At 52.6% G+C, this 19,460-nt stretch overlaps 1 protein-coding gene across 3 annotated transcripts in view; it reads right to left on the minus strand.

Moving 5' to 3' along the window:
• The window catches only part of RXRA (retinoid X receptor alpha), a 73,173-nt gene that overhangs the window by 30,699 nt on the left and 23,014 nt on the right, over nucleotides 1-19,460 (minus strand). Inside the window, exon 1 of one of the 3 annotated variants that reach the window (XM_085520913.1) lies at nucleotides 14,579-14,789. The exons of the other annotated variants lie outside the window; for them this stretch is intronic. Coding sequence (XP_085377039.1) covers nucleotides 14,579-14,609 — 31 coding nt within the window. The 5' untranslated portion in view covers nucleotides 14,610-14,789. Of the gene's footprint in view, nucleotides 1-14,578; nucleotides 14,790-19,460 lie in introns of those variants that run through there. 3 annotated transcript variants of the gene reach the window in all.

The following is a 19,460-nucleotide window of genomic DNA, read 5'->3' on the forward strand; positions in this document are numbered from 1 at the left end:
AAGCCACACAGCTGTGCTGCCCCATCTCCATAGACCCAGTGATGTCAGATGGGGCACAGACACATTTGGGGGCTGTAGGTCCCCCTGGGGTCTCCTCCTTGGTCAGAAGAGGCTCACAGCATCAAGACAGGGTGCAGCTCTGCCAACCCAGCCCTGCACATGTGCTGCCTCCAACCTACATTCTATCTTATGAGACTGCAGCATTAAATCACAGCACCCGTGGGCAGCTTTTCCCTGGCACTCAGTGCATCCCCAGCCCCAATCCCCGACTCCATTACAGCTCCTGCTCTCCTCCTGAACATATCAAGGGCAAGAATAGCAAAAGCACTCCTTCCCTTTCAATACTCTCCATCCTCTGAACACAACTTTGTGGATAATATCAAACCTCCCCACCACCCATGGAAACACAACCTGCAGGGGCAAGGAAGGGCTCACCAACATTTGTATTTTTGACAGCCTACCCTAAAAGCAACACAAGGGCTCTGCCAGGAGATGCTCACCCATGGGGACCCCATCACTGCCAGAGCCCTGAGTTCTGTTGGCTCCACACCACAGGACCCACAACACTGACTTTTGGGGTTGGCATCCCCCAGATATTCCAGGGCAGGATCTGAGCCCTCCTCGCTGTGAGCAGTGCTATGGGTGGAGGAGGCAAAAGCAGGAAGCATGAGCAAGAAAAGAGCGTGACCTTATGGGAGGGGGGGGAACGCTGCGGCAGGGCCAGGGAGAGTGGGGAGGGGGCGGAGGGGTGCACCCAAGCAAACAAGGATTCTGCTGATAAAGCAAATGTGACTCAATCACACGCTTGTGCAAAGATGTCACAACAGTCCTGAGAAATTACAGGCTCCTATTTCATCCCTCAAGGGCCGGCGCTGTCCCTGCTCTCACAATGCGCTCTGTTCTGCTGTCAGCGGCTCAGAGTGCCCCTGATTTACAGGCTGGGAACCTGCTGTAGGAATAGCAGAGGAGAGGTGCAGGGTCCTGCTGGGGCTGCAGGGCTGGCAGACAGCTCCTCATCAGCTGATCATTAAGGTCCCTTCCAACCCAGGCCATCCCAAGTTTCTATGACTCTCAGATCCCCCCATGCCTACACTGTCCTCTGCATCCTCCCCGACTTCATCCCTTTCTCCAAAACCAATGCAGCAAGAGCAAAACGCAGCGGTCCCGCAGGTTGCTGAAGCTCGTTATGGCCTTTTAATTACATTCAATTGCAGTTTTATGAGCTCATGGGCAAATTGGAAGTGATCTAATTGTCCTTGTGGGGGTGCTACGCTCTGAGCGATGGAAAACCAAGCAGGAGGCAGAGAGATGCAAGGGGAACAGGGAAGTATTAGGCATGCTTTAGCTGCAGCAAAAGGAGAAGTTTGGGGCTGCATGCATGGCAGTGGCTGGGCAGCACCAGCAAAGCATCACCAGCATCCCCAGTGCCCTTCCTACCATCCCCAGCACAAAGGTCCCATACCCACACAGAGCCATGCACTCCTGTCTCCATGCCTTGGGGAAAGCTACTCCACCAAACCCTAAAGTCTTCCTCTCCAAAGCAGGCAGGGAGACAAGCAGCAAAAAAGAGTGCAAGGAAGCAGTGCTGAGGGTTCTGGTTAAGGAGAGCTTGCAGCTCCATCTCCAAAATGGGGCTGACCACCCACATGTCTTGTTGGAAGGAGAGCTGCACCACTGCTCATAGATCATGGGATAAGACAATACCAAATAGCAACATGGAAGAGAGAATCACTCCAACATCATGTGGGTGGAAGGTGTGAATGGAAAACCTGGAGATCCAGTGAAAAAATACCTTCCCCAAAGCATCCGCTGCTTTGCCAGTGGCCAAAGGGAAGGATACTGCTGACACTGCAGTCAGCTTCTGCTCAATAAAAGTTTGCACACCAACCTTGATCCAACAAACCCAAGGAAAACCCAGACCAGGTCTCCTGATCCCCCCCCCCACTGCCCAGCCCTGGGCTTGGCCCAACCCCTCCCTTCCTGCAAACAGATCTTAAATGAACAGAGCTGAGGGTGCATGCATGTAATGTGAGCACTGTGCAGTCTTAACCCTTAACCAGAACACCCACCCTGCCCAGACCCCAAAGCTCTCAATATCTTCCCACCAAGGATCAGACAAATCCTAAGCAGCGACTCCTGCAGCCCTTCTGCCTGACTCCCAGCAGCCCCAACCCGCTCATCGTCAGCCAGACGGATTGAGTTACGGTGCTGTGCACGTGCATTAATCCAGATCTGAGATAATTACAGTCATTCGTTTGGCATAATGGGCTTTAATTGATCCAATGCGGCTGGCACCGGTGCGCACCACCAACATGCAGCTGGCATTGCAACACCATGGGTCACAACACAGGCAACAAAAGGCAATGCTGCAAAGTGGGTTTCCAGCAGCTGGAAGCAATTTGGGATAGTAGGGGAAGCTGTGACAGGGGATGGTAAGGACAGAACTGTGTGGGTCATCCAGGTGAGACCCAGCATAGCAATGCACAGAGCCTTTGGACAGAAGACATCAGAACAGCCCACAAACAGCACTTCCAAGGGCTCCATGGGGAAGTGCTCACCTCCAGTTCCAAGGGATCCCCTGGGGTTCTTCCCCACCACCATTTCTGTGTGCCTGAAGAGCACTCAAAGCTGGAAACCCAAGGCGAGCCAAGTTGGGTTTCCCAACCACAGAGTCCATTCCCCACACTGCTGTCCCCAAAACACAACAGCACCGTACTGACCCCTTCACCTCATCCCCACATCCCCATCCACAGCAGCAGGAGGTCTCGGGGCAAGGAGCCTGGGAACTGGGTGCCTACGTGCTGCAGGAAGGCTTGATGAGATAGGGAAGGCAGCCGCCAGAGCCAGGGCGCATTCAGTAAAAGCAAGTTCCTTCTGGACACCAGACAGCACGTGCTGTTTTTCAAGGGAAAAAAGCTGCCTCCGGTCTTACATGACCTCCAAGGTTCAGCAGCAAGGGCTGGGCAGAAGTGAGATTATCCCCAAATTGAGTTTTTTCTCCCCAGAATCAGCTGCCACGAGGAACAGATGGACAGGTTGGGGAAGGTTCTCTCTTCCCAAGCTTGGATAACCCCTTCTCAAGGTGAGCTGCAGGGAAGGATGCTCTGCCTGTATTTGGGTTCCTGGTTGGAGGCCAAAGCTAATTAGGCTGCACGCAGTCCAATCAGATAGCCTCACTAATTGAGCTGGGTCAATGTCCAGCGGGTCTCCGCATTCCAGGCACTTTGACAGCCCACAGATAACAGGCAGGGCCTGGGAAGGGGAATAACCCTTAAAAATGCTCCTATCATGCACAAAAGGGCCAGAGCCTTTCCATAATAGAGAGCAGCCCCAGGTTAACCCCTTGGGCAGCCCCAGCATCGCAACCCAGGAGCCCCAGCAGATGGAGGGGTCCCAATGGGAAGAGCTGCAAGCAGGTAACATGGTAATCTGCCCCCTGTCCAGTGTGCACCTCTCAGGGTCTCACCCAGAGAAATGGGCACTGAATGACAGATAGAAGACATCAGAGATGTCCCTTCCCTGGGCAGGTTGCTGCTGCCTCCAACAACAGTGCTAAAGCATTTAAAAACCTCTGCTTTTCCCAGCACAGAATTCTATTTATGATCTCTCAGTTTGGATCTGTGCTCACGTTACAATTAGATATTCCTTTCTCCTCAAATCCTCACTTATCTCCTTCACCATGTAAACCACGGACAGGGCTCTGGGTTTGGGTTTTTCTCCTCCCTGTCTGCCCACCCATCTCTCCTTGCTCAAACAGCAGCGAGAGAACAAGCAGTGAATGAAGATGCAGCACACCCCAGCTTCTCTCCCACTGTAACTAAAAGCAGTGCAGCCCCCCAGTGCTCCCATTGAGAACCTCATTGCGCCTTCCAAACACTTTTCCAAACTCACTCCCCACTCAGGCTTCACTGGGAACCTCATCCCCCACCCCAGCACTGGGGTAACGGGTGAGGAAGTACAGCTTCCACCATGGCCCTCAGGCAACTGCTTGCACGGAAACATAATGGTACTATGGAAGTACTGAGTCATTTTTAGCTGTTCTGCTGGTGGCTGGGCTCCCTCCCACATGCCAGCAGCTCTGGGCAGAAGTTGCAGCACTGGGTTCCTCTCCTCCCATGACGCCTTCGTGAGGAAGATGCTCCTCCACCCTCTGCCCCAGCATCTGGTACAGCTGTGCAGAGCAGGCAGCCAGCACCCAGCGTGATGCCACCTACACTGCAAGCTCAATGACTGTCACCGCAACATTCTGGCATGCCCTGGAGCCCACATTATGCATCTCCATTCTTTGCAAGTCCCCACAATGCACAGAAGCAGCACCGTGACACAGAGACCAAAGATCCCACATGCACCCAAGCCACTTTGGAGCAGCTTGTCCACAGCAACATCTTGATCCTGACTGCACCTAGCAAAGGAGTCCACTACAGAGAGCATCAGGGAAAGCTTTGGACCATGAGAGCTTTGCACCATAGAGTACTTGGCGCTGTGGAGAGCTTTGCATCATGGAGAGCTCCACACCATGAAGAGTACTGCACTGTCATCATGGAAAGCATTGCATCACTGCAAGCTTGGCACCATGGCTAGCTTAGCACCACAAACAACACCACAGCTTTGCACCAAAGGGAGCTTTGCACCAAAGGGAGCTTTGCAGGACCCCCTTCATACCTTCTTCCCTTCCACAGGTGCATGCAGCACCCCCAGCCCCATTCCCACACCCCACACTCCCCTGCTGTGCCTTTAAGAGGTGAGCAGGGAACACGCAGCCGGGCCGTTTTCCGAAGGAACACTCATTTGCCAGCGTCACATGCTCCGCAGCTGCAGCCTGGCAGTGATTTATACGCCTCTGAAGTTCATCAGAGGGAAAAGTACTTTCCAGGCTCTCCATATCCCCCCCCTCCGTCTGCCCCTCTCCTTTCCTCTGCCCATGGCCAAAGCCCAGCTGAAAACCCACTCCTATCCATCACCCCGCGTGTCACCTCCTACCCTCACCATCAAGCCCAGGCACCCCTTACTCCTCCCAGCATCTGCAAGCAAAAGAAAACTTCCTCTGCCTTCCTTGCTTCTACAGCCCACCAATGGGACAGCCATTAAGAAGGGGCTCCTCTGTGGGGCTGGGGGCCAGAGAGCCTCTTCTCCCAACCCCACCATGCACCCCCAGGGCCCCATAGCCAAAATAAACGGCAGTCAGCGGGCCGGCGACCCCTCCTCCTGCTGCCACCACCCACCCCCTGCACACCATCCTCTGGGGAGGTTCAAAAGTTCAAGATTTTCACATTTCCCTAACGTTATTTCAGGAAATTGCTGGAGAAAGGAAAGACCGGCGCTGCCGAAAAAGCAATCCGCGTGTGGATACAATAACACACATCAACAACCCCAGGCTGGGCTCACAAAGAGCCCAATTCCCACCCTGTGATGCACAGGCCATGAGCTCTTTGCATAGCACTGAGTTTTACAGTTATTCCTTAAGCAACACCCAGACTCAGCCCCTGGCTGCTCCAGAGCAAAGCAATGCAATGGGATGGATGCTATGGGATGCCCCCATGCAAACCATTGGCACTCCCTGCACAGTGATGGAGATTGGCTCTAAAAACAAACCAAAGCACAGCACGGTGCTCACATTGGCTGGATAACACCTGGATGCACTCACAGCTTGCTGGGGGCTGTTATGGGCCCGCTATGGTGGCTGTGTCCCCATAGGGAACTGCAGCTTGGGCCCAGATGTGTGTAATAGGGCTTTCCTACAGCATGCACAATGCTCTGTGCAATTGGGCTCAAGCTCCAGCGTGGCACAAAGCTCCGGGTTTGTTTGAAAGCAGCGGAGTCACACCTGGTTTTTCATCAAAAACAGGTTAAGCTGCAGCCTTTGCTGAAGGTTCATGGGAAAGGGTTTGCAAAACGACTGAAACCCTCTGGCAAACCTGAATTTGGGGTTACAATGAAACGTGAAACTCAGCTGCTTTCATGTGGTTTGGGGTTTGGTTTTATTTTTGGTTCCAAAACGTTTGGCAAAGCAGCTTCTGGGGAGAGCGCGACAATCAAATCCGCGACAGCGCTTCTATAGGAGCCAGGAATTCAGATCCACCCCGACAGCATTCAGGCTAGTAAATGATTAACTCTGATTTGAAGCCGTCTCATTAGCACAGAGCCTGGCCCCGTGCCACCACGTGTTATGGGATGTGGGGCTGAGACGCAAGCGCTGCAGTGATGGAGCTGAGCAGCACACTAAGGATGTGCCCCATACAGGTGGGGTGGGAGCAGGGGCACTTCCAGGGTCTGTCTCACACCCATGCAGTGCATCCCATGTTTTCTTCCCTTTCAACAATGGGAAAAAGCAGAAGAAGTGCCACTGAACAAAGTACTCAGCACCCCCAGCATCCCCTTTGTACCAACTGCCCTTCTTCTGTATTCTACCTCAAATGGGGCAACCCAGGGGATGGTTCCCCATGCATACCACCAGCCAACCTGTCATATGGAAACACACTGCTTCACCCTTTCCAAGCACACAGTGTAGGTCTTAGGGTCAGCCCGGGGTCTTTTTTTAGGTCTGCTGAGTTCTCGGGGCTCTGGGAGCCAAAGGTTCTCATTTGGGTTGCTCCCTGCATTCCCCATTCTGCTGCATCTCGAATCACTGAGAACATGGGAAGTTCCCACCAACATCATAAGGGGGGAGAAGGAAGAGCAAACGGCTCAGAGCAGCCCCACTATTGGGAACTACAGGTGATGCACACAAATGTGGCCACTTAAAATCTACAGCTAAAGGCCCCGCTCACACCAACCCACATCCGCACACCCAGCAGGCGTGATGAAGCCGACCCACTGCAAATTAGCAACATAAGCATCCCCGGATTATCGATTTCCTCGAAGGAATGCTATTTTCCCTGATGAGCTCTTGGCACGCATCCATCACCCCCATCCTCCATTAACCCCATGCACTTGCTGTGAAGCAGTTGACTCTCCCTGGGGACCTGAGGGTTACTCTCCACGATGGAAGTGACTCCAGTGCTCTTCCTGAGCCATTGTGGGCACCCAGCTGCTGGATACTGGGTCTACTGGGATAGCTGCAGTGTGGCACATCAGAAGCAGCCCCATCCATTGGAGAAAAGGGGCTGCAGGAGTTACCCATTGGCATAGGGACAATGCAAAGCTGGGCAGCCCACACTGCATGATGCTGCTTGGGACCTCATGCAGATCAAGCTTCCACTCACACCTATGGTGCAGAAGGAGTTTGTGACACCTGGAATTGGGTTAAAAGAACAAAACAATTGAAATGAAGAGCGGGGCAGCAAAGACAGCCAGTGCTGAACATGGAAAGGGATTAAACATCCCTTTCCATAGGCATCCATATCGAAACAAGAAATAACAACAACAACAACATCTGTTTTGCACCACAGTATGTGCTGACGACTGCATTTGCAAAGAGCAACGCTAAAGATTTTGCAGCCATCTAAGGAGAAGGCTGCTTCCTTCCCAGAAATACCAGAGTCACTTTGGAAAAGGAAACGAGGCCTCCTGAACCACTTCGGTGCTGCGGAAACACTGCCCCAAGCCTCTGTGCAAAGGGCATAGAGCAGAGCACCAGTAGGGATAGGGGTAGGGATGGGGATGCCCTGCAGGACAGAGGATGCCAGCACAGCATGGCAATGCATCACACCCAAGCTGATGGGTTCATGCCTGGCATGCCCAGAGAACAGTAACCTCATTATTGATTTGTGCTCATCAGTCATTTTTATAACCTGAGGAGCACTCAGACTGAAGGCTGTGTCAAATCCCACTTCCCCGTGCATTACCCTTTCAGCAAAGCTCCTCATCCTCCCCCCTACCCCCTGCCATGGAATACCCGGGCTTGGGGACAAGAGGTACCACTGCTGCAATGCACTGCAGATCACTGCAAGGCAATGGGGGCTGTGGGGCTTTGCACCATCTCTGCCTCTAGCAGAAAGGCAGGAATTATGGAGCTGAATGACCCACACTGACAGCAACGGAGGGAAACAGGGCCACAAATAAGGGGAAAGAGGTGAGTGGGTGGGACCTATTCTCCATTCCTGCTTGTCCCAGAAAGGGGTCAGCAACAAACCCCCAGAGGGGAAGGTCCATTGAGTTAAGTGAGGCAGATGCCACTTCCGAGGGGTGGGAGATAGGGAGCACCATCATGACATCTGCAATTACAGAAAGCCAGATAAAGAAAATCAAATCTCATGCTTCAGGGCATAGGCTGATGAGCACAAGGGTCAGGAAGGAATTTCTCTCCCCTCACACAGCACTGCACAATTGGGTCAGTGAATTACCCGGTGGCACAAGCCCTCGACTGGTTTTTCCCTTTTCTTTTCCAAGCCCTCACTTCTCACCCACGTCACACAGCAGCATTTGAAGGTGCAGTGGCTTAATCCGGTGTGGCAGGGCCAATGCATCCCCTATCGCCTACCTCGCTAAAGATCAGCAGCCCCATTTCAGCTGCAGGACCACACGGAGACCCCTCCCAAGGGCTGATGCAAAGCCTCAAAGCTCCGACACCAACCTCAGCCTTCATTACCACTGCTACACCCCTCTGAACCACCCCAGCCATTCCCCTGAGCCACGACCTTGTCCCTCCCCATGTTTGCACGGTGCTGTGCACACCTCCAGAGCTATTTAAATAACAATTGGCAGTAATAAAAACCTGCAACCGTTTGCTTAGAAAGTAACTGTGCTGGAAAAGGGGCTGAGCAGAGAAGCAAACTGAGGAGTGCCAGTGGTTTTGTTCACAAAGGTCAGAGAACGCTTGCAGTAACAGCAGTTGCTCCCCATCCAGCATCTTTTCCTTATGAAACTCATGTATTCACAGAGCTGCTTAGCTGGGAGGGTCCAACCACAGAGCACAGGCTTCCATTTGAAATAAAGCAAGCAAACAAATGCAAAGATTGCCCAGAACGTGTGTCTATCTGCATGCAATCCTCCCTAAGCCAAACCACACGCTTCATAATCCACACCAACAGTTGCTTGGCTTCTCCCACTGCCAAGCAGTGTCCAGTAGCAGCACTACATCACCCAGGGTTGCATTTGTAGATGTACTCTGGTCTTTTACACCTGCTGGGTTGTAGGAGAACACAGGAAAGCAAATCCTATCCACAAAGGTTGACTGGCCCAGTTTGGCTCGGTTGGTTGCTTTTATCAAACAGCACCTATGACTGGTGTGGATGGAAGTATTGCTCAATGAATGCTAAGCACTGCCTGGCACCATGAATGTGCCCAGCTCTACTCAATACAACCATCACACAGGGCTGCATTTGGGGATCTTATAGCCCTAAAGGCGTCTTGGTCAGATTGCCTGGCAATCTTCTCAAACTCTAACCCTATCCCTAACTCTTAATGCTGACTCTACCCAATCCTATCACTAACTCTAGCCTTACCCAACTCTAACTTTAACCCCACCCAACCCTATCACTAACTCTAACCTGACCCCTAACCCTGCACCCAACCATGCACCAGGTCTGCAAGCAGTGACTCACTTCTCCAAGTCCCCCAGCATCCAGCCCAAGAACTGCCAGGTAAAGGTGGAATCAAAAGGTACAGACATGCTTTGAGTGGGGACTGACGTGCCCAGACTCAGTCCCTACAATCCAGAAGGGAAGTCAAGAGTAGAAAACCAGCATAGGGGGCTGGGGTAATGAGAGGTTCAGCACTGAAAACACACTGCAGACAGGAGAATAACCTTAGGGGGAATGTTTGAAGGAGCCTGTGGTGGCTTGCTTGGGGAAAATGGAAACAAAAAAGAGAGGGGAACAGAAACAAAAGGCAGAGAAGAGGGTGGCAGAGGCTCAGCACTGTGGTCACCAGCAGCACGAAGAGCACATCCTGCCCACTGTGCACGGCCAGCCTGGTGGCCATGGCTTCTAAACCCAAACCTAAGAGCAGGAGGCTGTGGGATGTTCCCACCACGGGATGGTGTTGCTAAAAGATGGGTCTCACTCCTTAGCATCGTCAAATGGGATTTTGATCATCTGTGTGCCTCAGTTTCCCTTGCAGGTGAAGGAGCTGCCAACCCCCATCCAGCTCCTCGTACCTCTAATGCAGCACTGGCAAACCCCAACCAAAGTGCAATGCCTGCAGCATCACCTTTCAACACCTCCACGTCCCAAACCCTGCCCAAGCAGCAGGGACAGCCCCAGCCATGCTGGGAACTGAGCACAGCTGCACCCTGATCACTGGAAGAGCTGGGGGTTCCATTTTTAAGCAGAAGGGATTGGGGAAAAAGGGTTTGGGGTTTTTTTTTGTGGCTTGGCTTTTTCTTCTTTAAACAGAAAAGCCAATGAAACCAAGGCTGTTCCCAAGAAATTACAGAGATGAATTAATTTTGTGTTTAGAGGGAAGGGGGGGAGAACAATGGAAACTGTCAAATGATCCCATGCAGACTCTTTTTTTTCAAGGCAGTTCTGCATTGAAACAAACTCTTGCTTTAAATCCTTTTGCAGTGCCATGAGAACCTTTGAAATCAACCCAAAATGTCCTGACTGCTCCTTCCTGAGTAAGGATCCTGCTCATTGCTCAGCCCTTTGTGCAATCTGGTACCCCCAGTGCTGGGGACCCCCAGGCTCCTGCCCCAGCCCCATGGGATCAGAGGTGGTCACACATTACCCATGTCCCCATAACACCACCCATAAGGCTCCAGGACTACAGGTGAGCACCACTCAGACATAACACAGTCTCAGGGACACCAAAACATGCACTGTTGAGGTACAGAAGGTGAATGAACACAGAGAAAGGAGGACAACAAGGTGAGACCTGAATTAGAGGCAGCCAAGGGTCAGCTGCTGCCATGGGGCCAGATTTGCTGCACCACTCCAAATGCATCCCCAAAACTGTGCTCTCTCCTTCCTCCCACCACCACCCCTTGGTCCCTATGCTGGGCTCCTCTTAGAGCCCTACAAGTTGCCACTCGCTATAGACACTACATCTGCTTCCTATTACCACAACAGTGCCGGGTCCCAAGTGGACACACAGAGCAGGCCTCCAACTCACTGTCATTTTAAGCCATCCCTACAACTGCATGGACATCTCTGCACTATTTCCTCCTCCTTTCAGCCACCCCATGAACTCCACAGCCTGACAAGAGCAGGGCTGACAATGGGAAGGGTGAAGGCTGCTATCAGGGCGATGCTTTATTCTACCTGCAAAGTCCCATTCCTTCTGCTTTGGGAAGGAACACATCCCCACCAACAGCGCCTGCACCTGCGGAGCTGCTACAAGAATTAATTGATCATATAAGTACAGTAATTGGAACTTGCAAAGCATAGATAATTACCTTTTATTAGTTCCTGCAGATAATCCATTATGCACTGATTAGGCCTAAGTAAGGATCTCACAGCCCTATTTTGATTAATGGCAGATTATGGATATTAAACTAAAACTGCAATAGATAACTCGCTCTTCTCTATCTTGCCTTAGGAGTACATCACACTGTGAGTTACAGGAGTCCTCAAGGAGCCCGCTGTGTCCAGAGGGAAACTGAGGCACATCCAAATCCACACCTGCCCCCCAGACCTGCAGGGACAGCACTCAGGGACACAGCTCACAGCCCCACATCCCACCCTAAAGCCCCACAGAATACAGTGGCACAGGAGGACCCCAATACCCCACTGATGTCACCGCAGTCCCTCACCCGTCCCATCACCCCAGCATGGTGACAACAGCTCCCAAAGCCTCGAGAGTGATCGGCTTAAATCTCATCAGCTCACTCGCCCAGAACAGCTGTGTGTCACGCCAGGCCTGATTACCTCCTCAACAGGGTGGCTTTAGCCCACAACAACTCATCACCATCCCTCCCCAGCAGCTCCGGTGTTATCCCCTTCCCCAGAAGGTCACATTCTGTTTATTTTCCTCTCCAAGACAAAATACTTTGTGCTTGCTACCACCTGGGCTTCAGGATGGGGGCACTGGGTGCTGGAGGAGGGGATGCTGGTTTCATTTAGAAGGAGAAAAAGAAGTAATATATACATATATGAGCTCAGCTCTCCTCCAGCTGCCAGGGTGGGGGCAATTTTCAAGTGAATAAACAACCCTAAGCAGCCAGCGGATGTGACATGCAGAGTCACAGGGACAGAGCCCTCTGTTCTTCCTGGCCAGATAACCCTGGTTATCAGCACAGGGATGGAGGGGGGTTGGATTAAGGAAAGAAGGAAGGGAGGAGAACAGCCACTGTGGGCAAAGGAGGGCAACAGGGAGCAGAGCGAGGAGGCACGGAGCCCCTCTCAGCGATCCCATTAATCCCATGTGCTCGTGACTGCCAGCACTGGGATGAATGAGATTTACTGCCCATTAAAATAAAGCCCTTTCTGTAGTTTATAAACAGCGCTGGCGCTCGGCGGGAGGTTGGATGCTTCAGTTCATTAAGCAGAGCATAATCTCCGTCACTTTTTATTTACAGGTGGGGTGTTCACCCTTCCTCCTTCTCACCCTCGCTGGGGTGATGCTGTGCTGGAGCTCTGAGCATCTCCAGCTAACAGTTCCAAAGCATTATTATTTGAAATAATCCCATTTATGTATAAAACACAGCCTGTAGAGCAGAAAGAGAACTGTATCTTCCTGAAAGCTTGCCTGGGTGGTTGATGTCAGAGCAGTACAACCAAGCACAGAGGGGATCAGGGCTGACCAAGGTAGAACAGAGCCCTGGGGAAGGGCGAGGGAGCAGCAAGGTGGGTCTCTCCTGTTACCCTGGTCCTACAGCTCTCCACCAGCCAGTGAATGTGTCAGCTGCTGCATCACCCGCCTGTTATCAAAAGCTCACACAGTGGCACTTAATTACAGCCCCGGAAGCATAGGCTTCCTTAATAAATCAAAGAAATAAAGTCAGTGATGATGCACTGAACAGAGGCAGTAGGGTTGGGGGGGTAGGGGGGGAATAAAGAGCTTACAGTTTCCCACTGTGTGTCCCCTTTAGATAACAGATGCTCTCTTCTTAACCTCTCACTTCATCAGATCAGCTCCAGCTGTGTTTGGATCAAGTGCACGGCCTGGCCCACCGCCAGCCTGCCTGCTCCCCATGCTGTGCCAGCTCCAGCCCTCAGCTTGGGGCCCTCTGAATGCGTTTCACTCCAATTCCTACCATCTAAATCCATCCCAGGAGCATCTCTAGGACACACACAGGATACTGAGGTCCACCAGCAGCCAGACAGGCACTGGGGAAGGGTGCAAGCAGCCCTGGAGCTTATGGGGCTGGATGTACCAGGCACGCTTTCCCTTGCTCCCCATGCCAGGAGGAGACACTCAGCAATCAGCCTCCAAAGGCCACGCTAACAGCTCTGCATTGCCTTGGCCATAAATTAAAGGAGAAGCCACCTGGGAAGCCCTCTGCCACCCACTTCCCTGTTTATTTCCAAGTGACACCTCCTCTCCCCCCTCTGTCTCACATCATGTAAGAGAAATGCACAGATTTCATTGCACTGCATCAACATCCAGCACTGCTGAGCTGGGAAGGGTGCAAGGAGCCATTGCAGCCCCAAGGCCTTAGCAGAGATAAAGCTCCAAGAAATCCCTGCTGCTCCTAATCCCTCCACAGCACAAAAATAATGAAGCGTTATCCCATCAGGCCTTAACCTAGTAATTACCCAGGGGATAGCTTAATAAGGACGGGACACCCACCTGCCATACCCCACCTAAGCCTGCCATTACACAACATGAGAGCATCTCTGCGCAAGCATCCCCTTGTGCTGACCCCACCAGGAAGAGCCTTGTATATCCCCCAGCTCCTGGGATTGGGGACCCAGGGTGTTCCCTTTGCTGCCACAGCCCAACCACCATCAGCTCCAGTAAATCTCAGCCACGGGACTGCGTGCCCTGCTGGGATAGCAGAGCTGGAGCATGAAAAGCAATCGGAGCAGGGCGCTTGGGTTACAGCCCCACGCAGCAGCTGCGGGGCCAGGCTGGACTCTGACAGCTCCTGGCTGCTCTCCGGGCAGTGATATCTCCAGATCTTTTACAAATAAATATCACTGCTCATTATCTCCACATTAAAGTTACATGCTGGGCGAGATGGGCACCGAGCTTTCTCTCACTAAGCTCAAACAGATGCCAGTGCTTCTATCACCAACCTCCCAGGTCACAGGCTCATCATCAGTCCCAGTATCAACAACCTGGACCCCACAGGAGCAGCGCTGCAGCCCCTTCCTTCTGCTCTCACATCAGCTGTATTGCTCCTGGGGAAGCAAAACCACTTCCCTGTGTGGGGCTGGGTGTTTGCTGAGGTTGGGTATCACTGAGACAGCAAAGGTGAGCAGGCAGCAGTGGGGCAGGGGCAGCTCCTTGTCCTCAGAGCATCTCTGAGGGCTGGCATTGAGCTTTCACCCCAAAATGAGCAGTGCCCACAAATCAGCTGTCTGCTGTGATTGGGTCCCCTGTGCAAAGATGGTCTCACTGGGACAAATCATCTCAGCATCATCACTGGGGCTCAAAGCCCAGAGAGAGATACAACCAAGAACAGATTGATGGCAGAGCCACAGAGCTCCCTGGGACATGGTATGGGTGAGAATAAACACAGACACCAACCCCAGCATGGGCTGTCCCCATTGCTCTTCTGTCCCAGCTCCCAGCCCACCCCTTTGCTCCTTACCCCATAAGAGGTGCACAGAGAAGGGCCCCATAGCGATGCTCTGACCCAGCTCAGGAGGGGTTCTCCCCAAGCAGGGGCTCAGTGAGGAGGGATTCCTGCCTGCATTCTGACATCACAAGCTGGGAAACAAACGCAGGTTTCGACATCATCAGCTCATTTCAACATCCCCGCTGCAAAACCTTCCTCTAAAAGCACGCCCTGTCACTCCCTCGCAATCCTTCTGCTTGCTCTGTTTTATCCAGAAGAGTATTTGTCACCTCCGAATAAATATTTATTAACCAAATTGCAGGTGTCTTGGGCTTCCCACCTCCTCTTCTTTCAACCGCACGTCTCACTGACACCAGAGCTCGGCTGAGCGCCCAGATGTCAGCTGGTAACAGCTCTGGGGAGTTCTGCTGTCGCTTCCTTTGAGTCTGCAGTTCAAATAAGTGCTCAAATCTTCTCATCGCGCTCAGCGGGAACACCCTGGTTAAGAGGCACCCAGCGCGAGCAGGTGCAGGAGGAGAGGGATAAATAGGAAGGGAGGAAGGAGTCTGCGCTGAGTTTCTTTTCTCTATAAGACTTGCACAGATAGAGGGGAGCGTACAGTCCAAATCCAAGGGGGAGTCCCAAAGGATGGACCCTGGGCAACACTGTCACAGCCAGAAATTGCTGTTAAACCCCACATCCCCCCAATCAAGGCTCCTCAGGGTGATGCCTCCTGGTGCTGGAGCATCCTCTGGGCTGTGGGATGCATCCCATCGGCTTAAAGAAATGCCTACAGTCCCACCAGAGCCCCACTAAGCGGACACCCATGGACAAACAACTACTCATGACATGGAAGAGTTGAGCAGGTGAGCACAGCACTGTTACCCAATGGAACCAGGACAATGACAACGCCTGATCCACTTGCAGCCCCCATGAGTTTCGTCTCCCATTTTGCCTGTGTGATCCCCACAAACCCCATTAAAAACAGCTCCCTGCAGCACTGCGCTCACCCAGTGCCATAGCAAATAGCTTCAGCTGCACAGAGCAAATGGGAGAGGAGTGAGAGGGTGGGGTGCACGGTGCAGATGGCTCCAGCCCAAGGAAAATGCCCTGGAATTCATATAAAAGCTACAGGATTTAATTATCAACTCGCTTTACTGAGCAGGGTGCTGTAAGCCTGCCCCTATTCCTCTGCCCTTTAACCAGCCTGGACTTTGCCTCCCAGCTGATCTGGGCTGTTGGGGCAGTATGGGCTATCTGAACCCCCAAGCATAGGGACAGCACCCAGAGTCCAGACCTGAGCAACAAGAGGAGTATACTGTGTAAATCCTAAAGGCTTTGAAACCATCCTTGCACCCATATGCTTTTGGGGGAGCATCCTTACAAGCACCACTCCATTCCAGCAGTGCACAGGGACAGAAGGGCAGATCCAAAGGACACCAGCACCAACATTCCTCACACAAGGACCTTCAGTGCCAGCTCTCTCTGCTAGGTGACATTACCTGGTCCAACAGAGCTGCAGTGAGACAACAGAAACCAATGAGGCAGATTGCAACACCAAAGAGGCAGGGGTTGCAACACCCCGAGGATTCCCCTGGCCACCAGTTCCTGCCTTGTAGGGACAGGAGCAGCTAATTTTAGTACGCTTGATTTCCATTCAGCCTCCAGGAGGTCAGAGTCCAAGGTCCCAGTGAAACCAGCCATGCTGTGTTTGCCCATCCACTTCCACGCAGGCACCAGGGCAGCAGCCAAGGGAGGGTTGACCCCAGGGTCCCACTCCTGGAGGGCAACAAGCACCCATTGGTGACACATAGAGGCTCTGAGCAGGATCTAGCTCTGCAATGCCCCAGCAAACTGCCCCGGCTGTGCACCGATAGCATCAGCCGCTGTCAGTGCTGCTCTGGGAACCATTAGCTTTAATTAGCTGATGATGCTGAAGAGGCCACATAAAACAATGAATGGGATTGATCCCTCGTGTAACGCTATTGACAGTGCTGCATCTGGGACCAGTTTGGTGCCGGATGTATCTGTAGGGTCTATAAAACCAAGGCCTGTTTGCTTTTTCTTCTCCTTTTTTTCCCCCCCTTTTAATTTTAAATACCATAATAGTAGGCCCACCAGCTTAAAAGCAAAACCCCAAAACAACAACAAAAGATGACAGAAGCCAGAAGTCTGCCCCTGGGGACCCTCTCTAATTCCCACTGATGATGACTTAGGGCCCATTTAACCACTTCCACCATGTCTCACTGCTAAAGACCCCCATGTGCATCACACACACACCCATTACGGCACACACGTCTGCTTCCAGGTCACTGTTACTGCCCCACAGAATGGCTAAGGAGCTCTCAGACCCCCAGAGCCCACATCCCACTGATCACATCTCTGTGGTTCTGGAACACCTCTGGGGATGGGGACTCCATCACTCCCTGGGCAAACAGCTGTGTGTCCCCCTCAGCACTGACTCTAGGATTGAGATGTTGACACCCCAATGTCTTTACAGCCCCAATACCCCCATTACACATTAAGAAACCCATTGAGATAAACCCACAACTGTTACAAGCTTGAGGCGCAGAGCATCCCTGCTGGTGGCATCCAGATCAACCCGAGGGCACCACAGCCACCTCTCCCTCACTCCAACCCTACAGAATCCCCCCAGATCTCCCTATAGGATGAGACAGAGAACCCCAAGCAGGGGGGGAAGCGCATGCCAGCCGCCCGGCTCTGACGGCTGACACCCCGCATAACGCTTTCCAGATGTGGCTGCAGGAAGACAGAAGCAGAGCTGTTCCCTGCTGAGGAAGCTGGAAACGGGCTGAGATAATGTGGAATTCCTGAATGAGAGCCAACGCCTGCCGGGGCAAAGAGACAGTGAGAGAGAGGCAAAGAGCCGGGGCCGATACAAAACTCCTCTCTCTTTTGTGTGTGTGTTTTATTTCGGGAACCCTGCATGTAAAAAGCCCTTAATTTATACACTGTGTGGGTTGACGGCCGTAGCCAACAAATGGAACATTTTCTCCATCCCTTGTGTGTGTGTGATAAACAGGCGCTGCGGAGAAGCAGGGAACAGAGCCTTTTTCTTTGTGGTGATAAATACGCTCCCAGCAGCTCCGACCCTCTTGGCTGGTGCATTATTAGTTTTGCCTCCTCTTCAGAGGGGGAGGCTCAGCCTCCTCGCCAGGTAAGTGCAGCACTGAGCACACTGCCCTGCATGCAAACCTCATGCTCCCCCCAACAAGCAAGGATAACCCTACCCCTAACCCAAGCCCACCACTGGAGTAAACGCTGCCCTGCAACCTCACTCTTCCAACACTGCAAACTCACAGCCATGCAACAGATATGAACATCTACCTACATACGCACACCCCTTGCTCCATGCAACTCGCACACCTCATCATTGGGATGGAGCAAAAAGCCCTTGGGGTCCCCCCCATGCAGAGAGCTCAGTGCTCCCCATGCCTTCACAGTGCTGTGTTTGCACAGCCGGCCATACAGTTTAGCTGGTGATAATGGACTTGCAGAGGGATAAAACGGATGTTTGCCATAAGGAAAAAAAAAGGACCCGAAGCCAGAGTCAGGAAATTGACCTCTGAGTCAGCCATACGAGGCTGACATGCATCAAAACCCACAAGCATGGTTGGTTTTGCAAAATAAAGCCTTGGTTTGGCTACAAGCTCCAGGGCAGCCCATGCACCATGGGACAGCCACCACACTGTTCCCCATGTCCCCAACAGCTGAAATTTGCTTCCTCTTGCTGCCTGGGAAATGCCATGGTTGGAATGCACTGTGCCAAGGGAATTCTGCTGCAAGCTGAACAAAACTCAGCCCATTCTGCTCCAGGCTGGAGCTGTCAGGGTGCAGGCAGCCCAATGTGCCCAGCACGGTGATACTGCAGCCACCAGCACTTGGCCACGCTGTGCCTGCTCAGTGCTCACACCCTGCCTGCTCTTTGGGCTGAAATGATCCTCAAAGAAGCCAGACTGCCAACCAAGATTGGTGTTTTTTTCCACCCATTCTGACCAAGGCAGATATCTCAGACAAACAGCATTTCCTGTGGTATCTCAACTCTTTCTTCCCCCAGATGGAGAACCACTTCTGCAGTCCGAGAGCAGCTTCCAGAGACCCAACAGGCTGATCCAAAGAGTGGAACCCCCATAAAAGACCTCTAAGGGATTCAAGGAGTGTCTATGGGGGTCCTCAGTCACCCAGGAACACCACAAGCAGAGTGCCAACCATCTGCAGAATTGGACACATAGAGCCCAAGTGCCATTTCCGTTTGTAATCCAATGAAGGGACTCCGGTGCGTGTGGCTCCAGTGAGGTGATGAGGAACATTTGCAAACCACAGATGCACTGCTCCTTTATCACCCACATCCTTACACTGCTGTTCACATTCCCCACTCAGCTGTAGCACTGGATGGCTCCAGGGTGACATGGAAGTTGCACCAACCTTCAGCCCTAGGGGATGCTCAGGGGCCCTGATGGAGGCACAACTGGAGGTTCTCCAGCACCAACACTGCTGTTCCCACACAGATGGGCCATGGGGAGCAGTCTCACCCCCCCACAGCAATTTCCTCCTACTCTATTTGCAGGAGGCAGGCAGGTGAAAGTGCAGAGGGAGCTTAATGAGCAGCTCAAGTGGCAGAGGTTAGCAGTAATGATTTTCCCAACAGATCCCACCGCTCCCCTTTTAACCTCTGCTAGTGAGCCGAAGTCCCTGAATTACACAGCCCAACGCTCCCACCCACCCCTGCCCACATAACCCCTCCTCTTCCATTCAGCCCCATGTACCCAAAGAACCTGGTACCCCCTACTCATTCCCCTGGCAAGCTCCTAAAGCGATGAGAGGAGCAGAGAAGCCCCCAGGGTTGCAATCTGGGAGGATGCATGGAGATGTGGGAAGCAAATCACAGCTCCCA

The sequence above is a fragment of the Coturnix japonica genome, chromosome 21 (genome assembly GCF_054131305.1).
Source record: "Coturnix japonica strain WE chromosome 21, WE-NBRP24, whole genome shotgun sequence".
Lineage (NCBI taxonomy): Eukaryota > Metazoa > Chordata > Aves > Galliformes > Phasianidae > Coturnix > Coturnix japonica.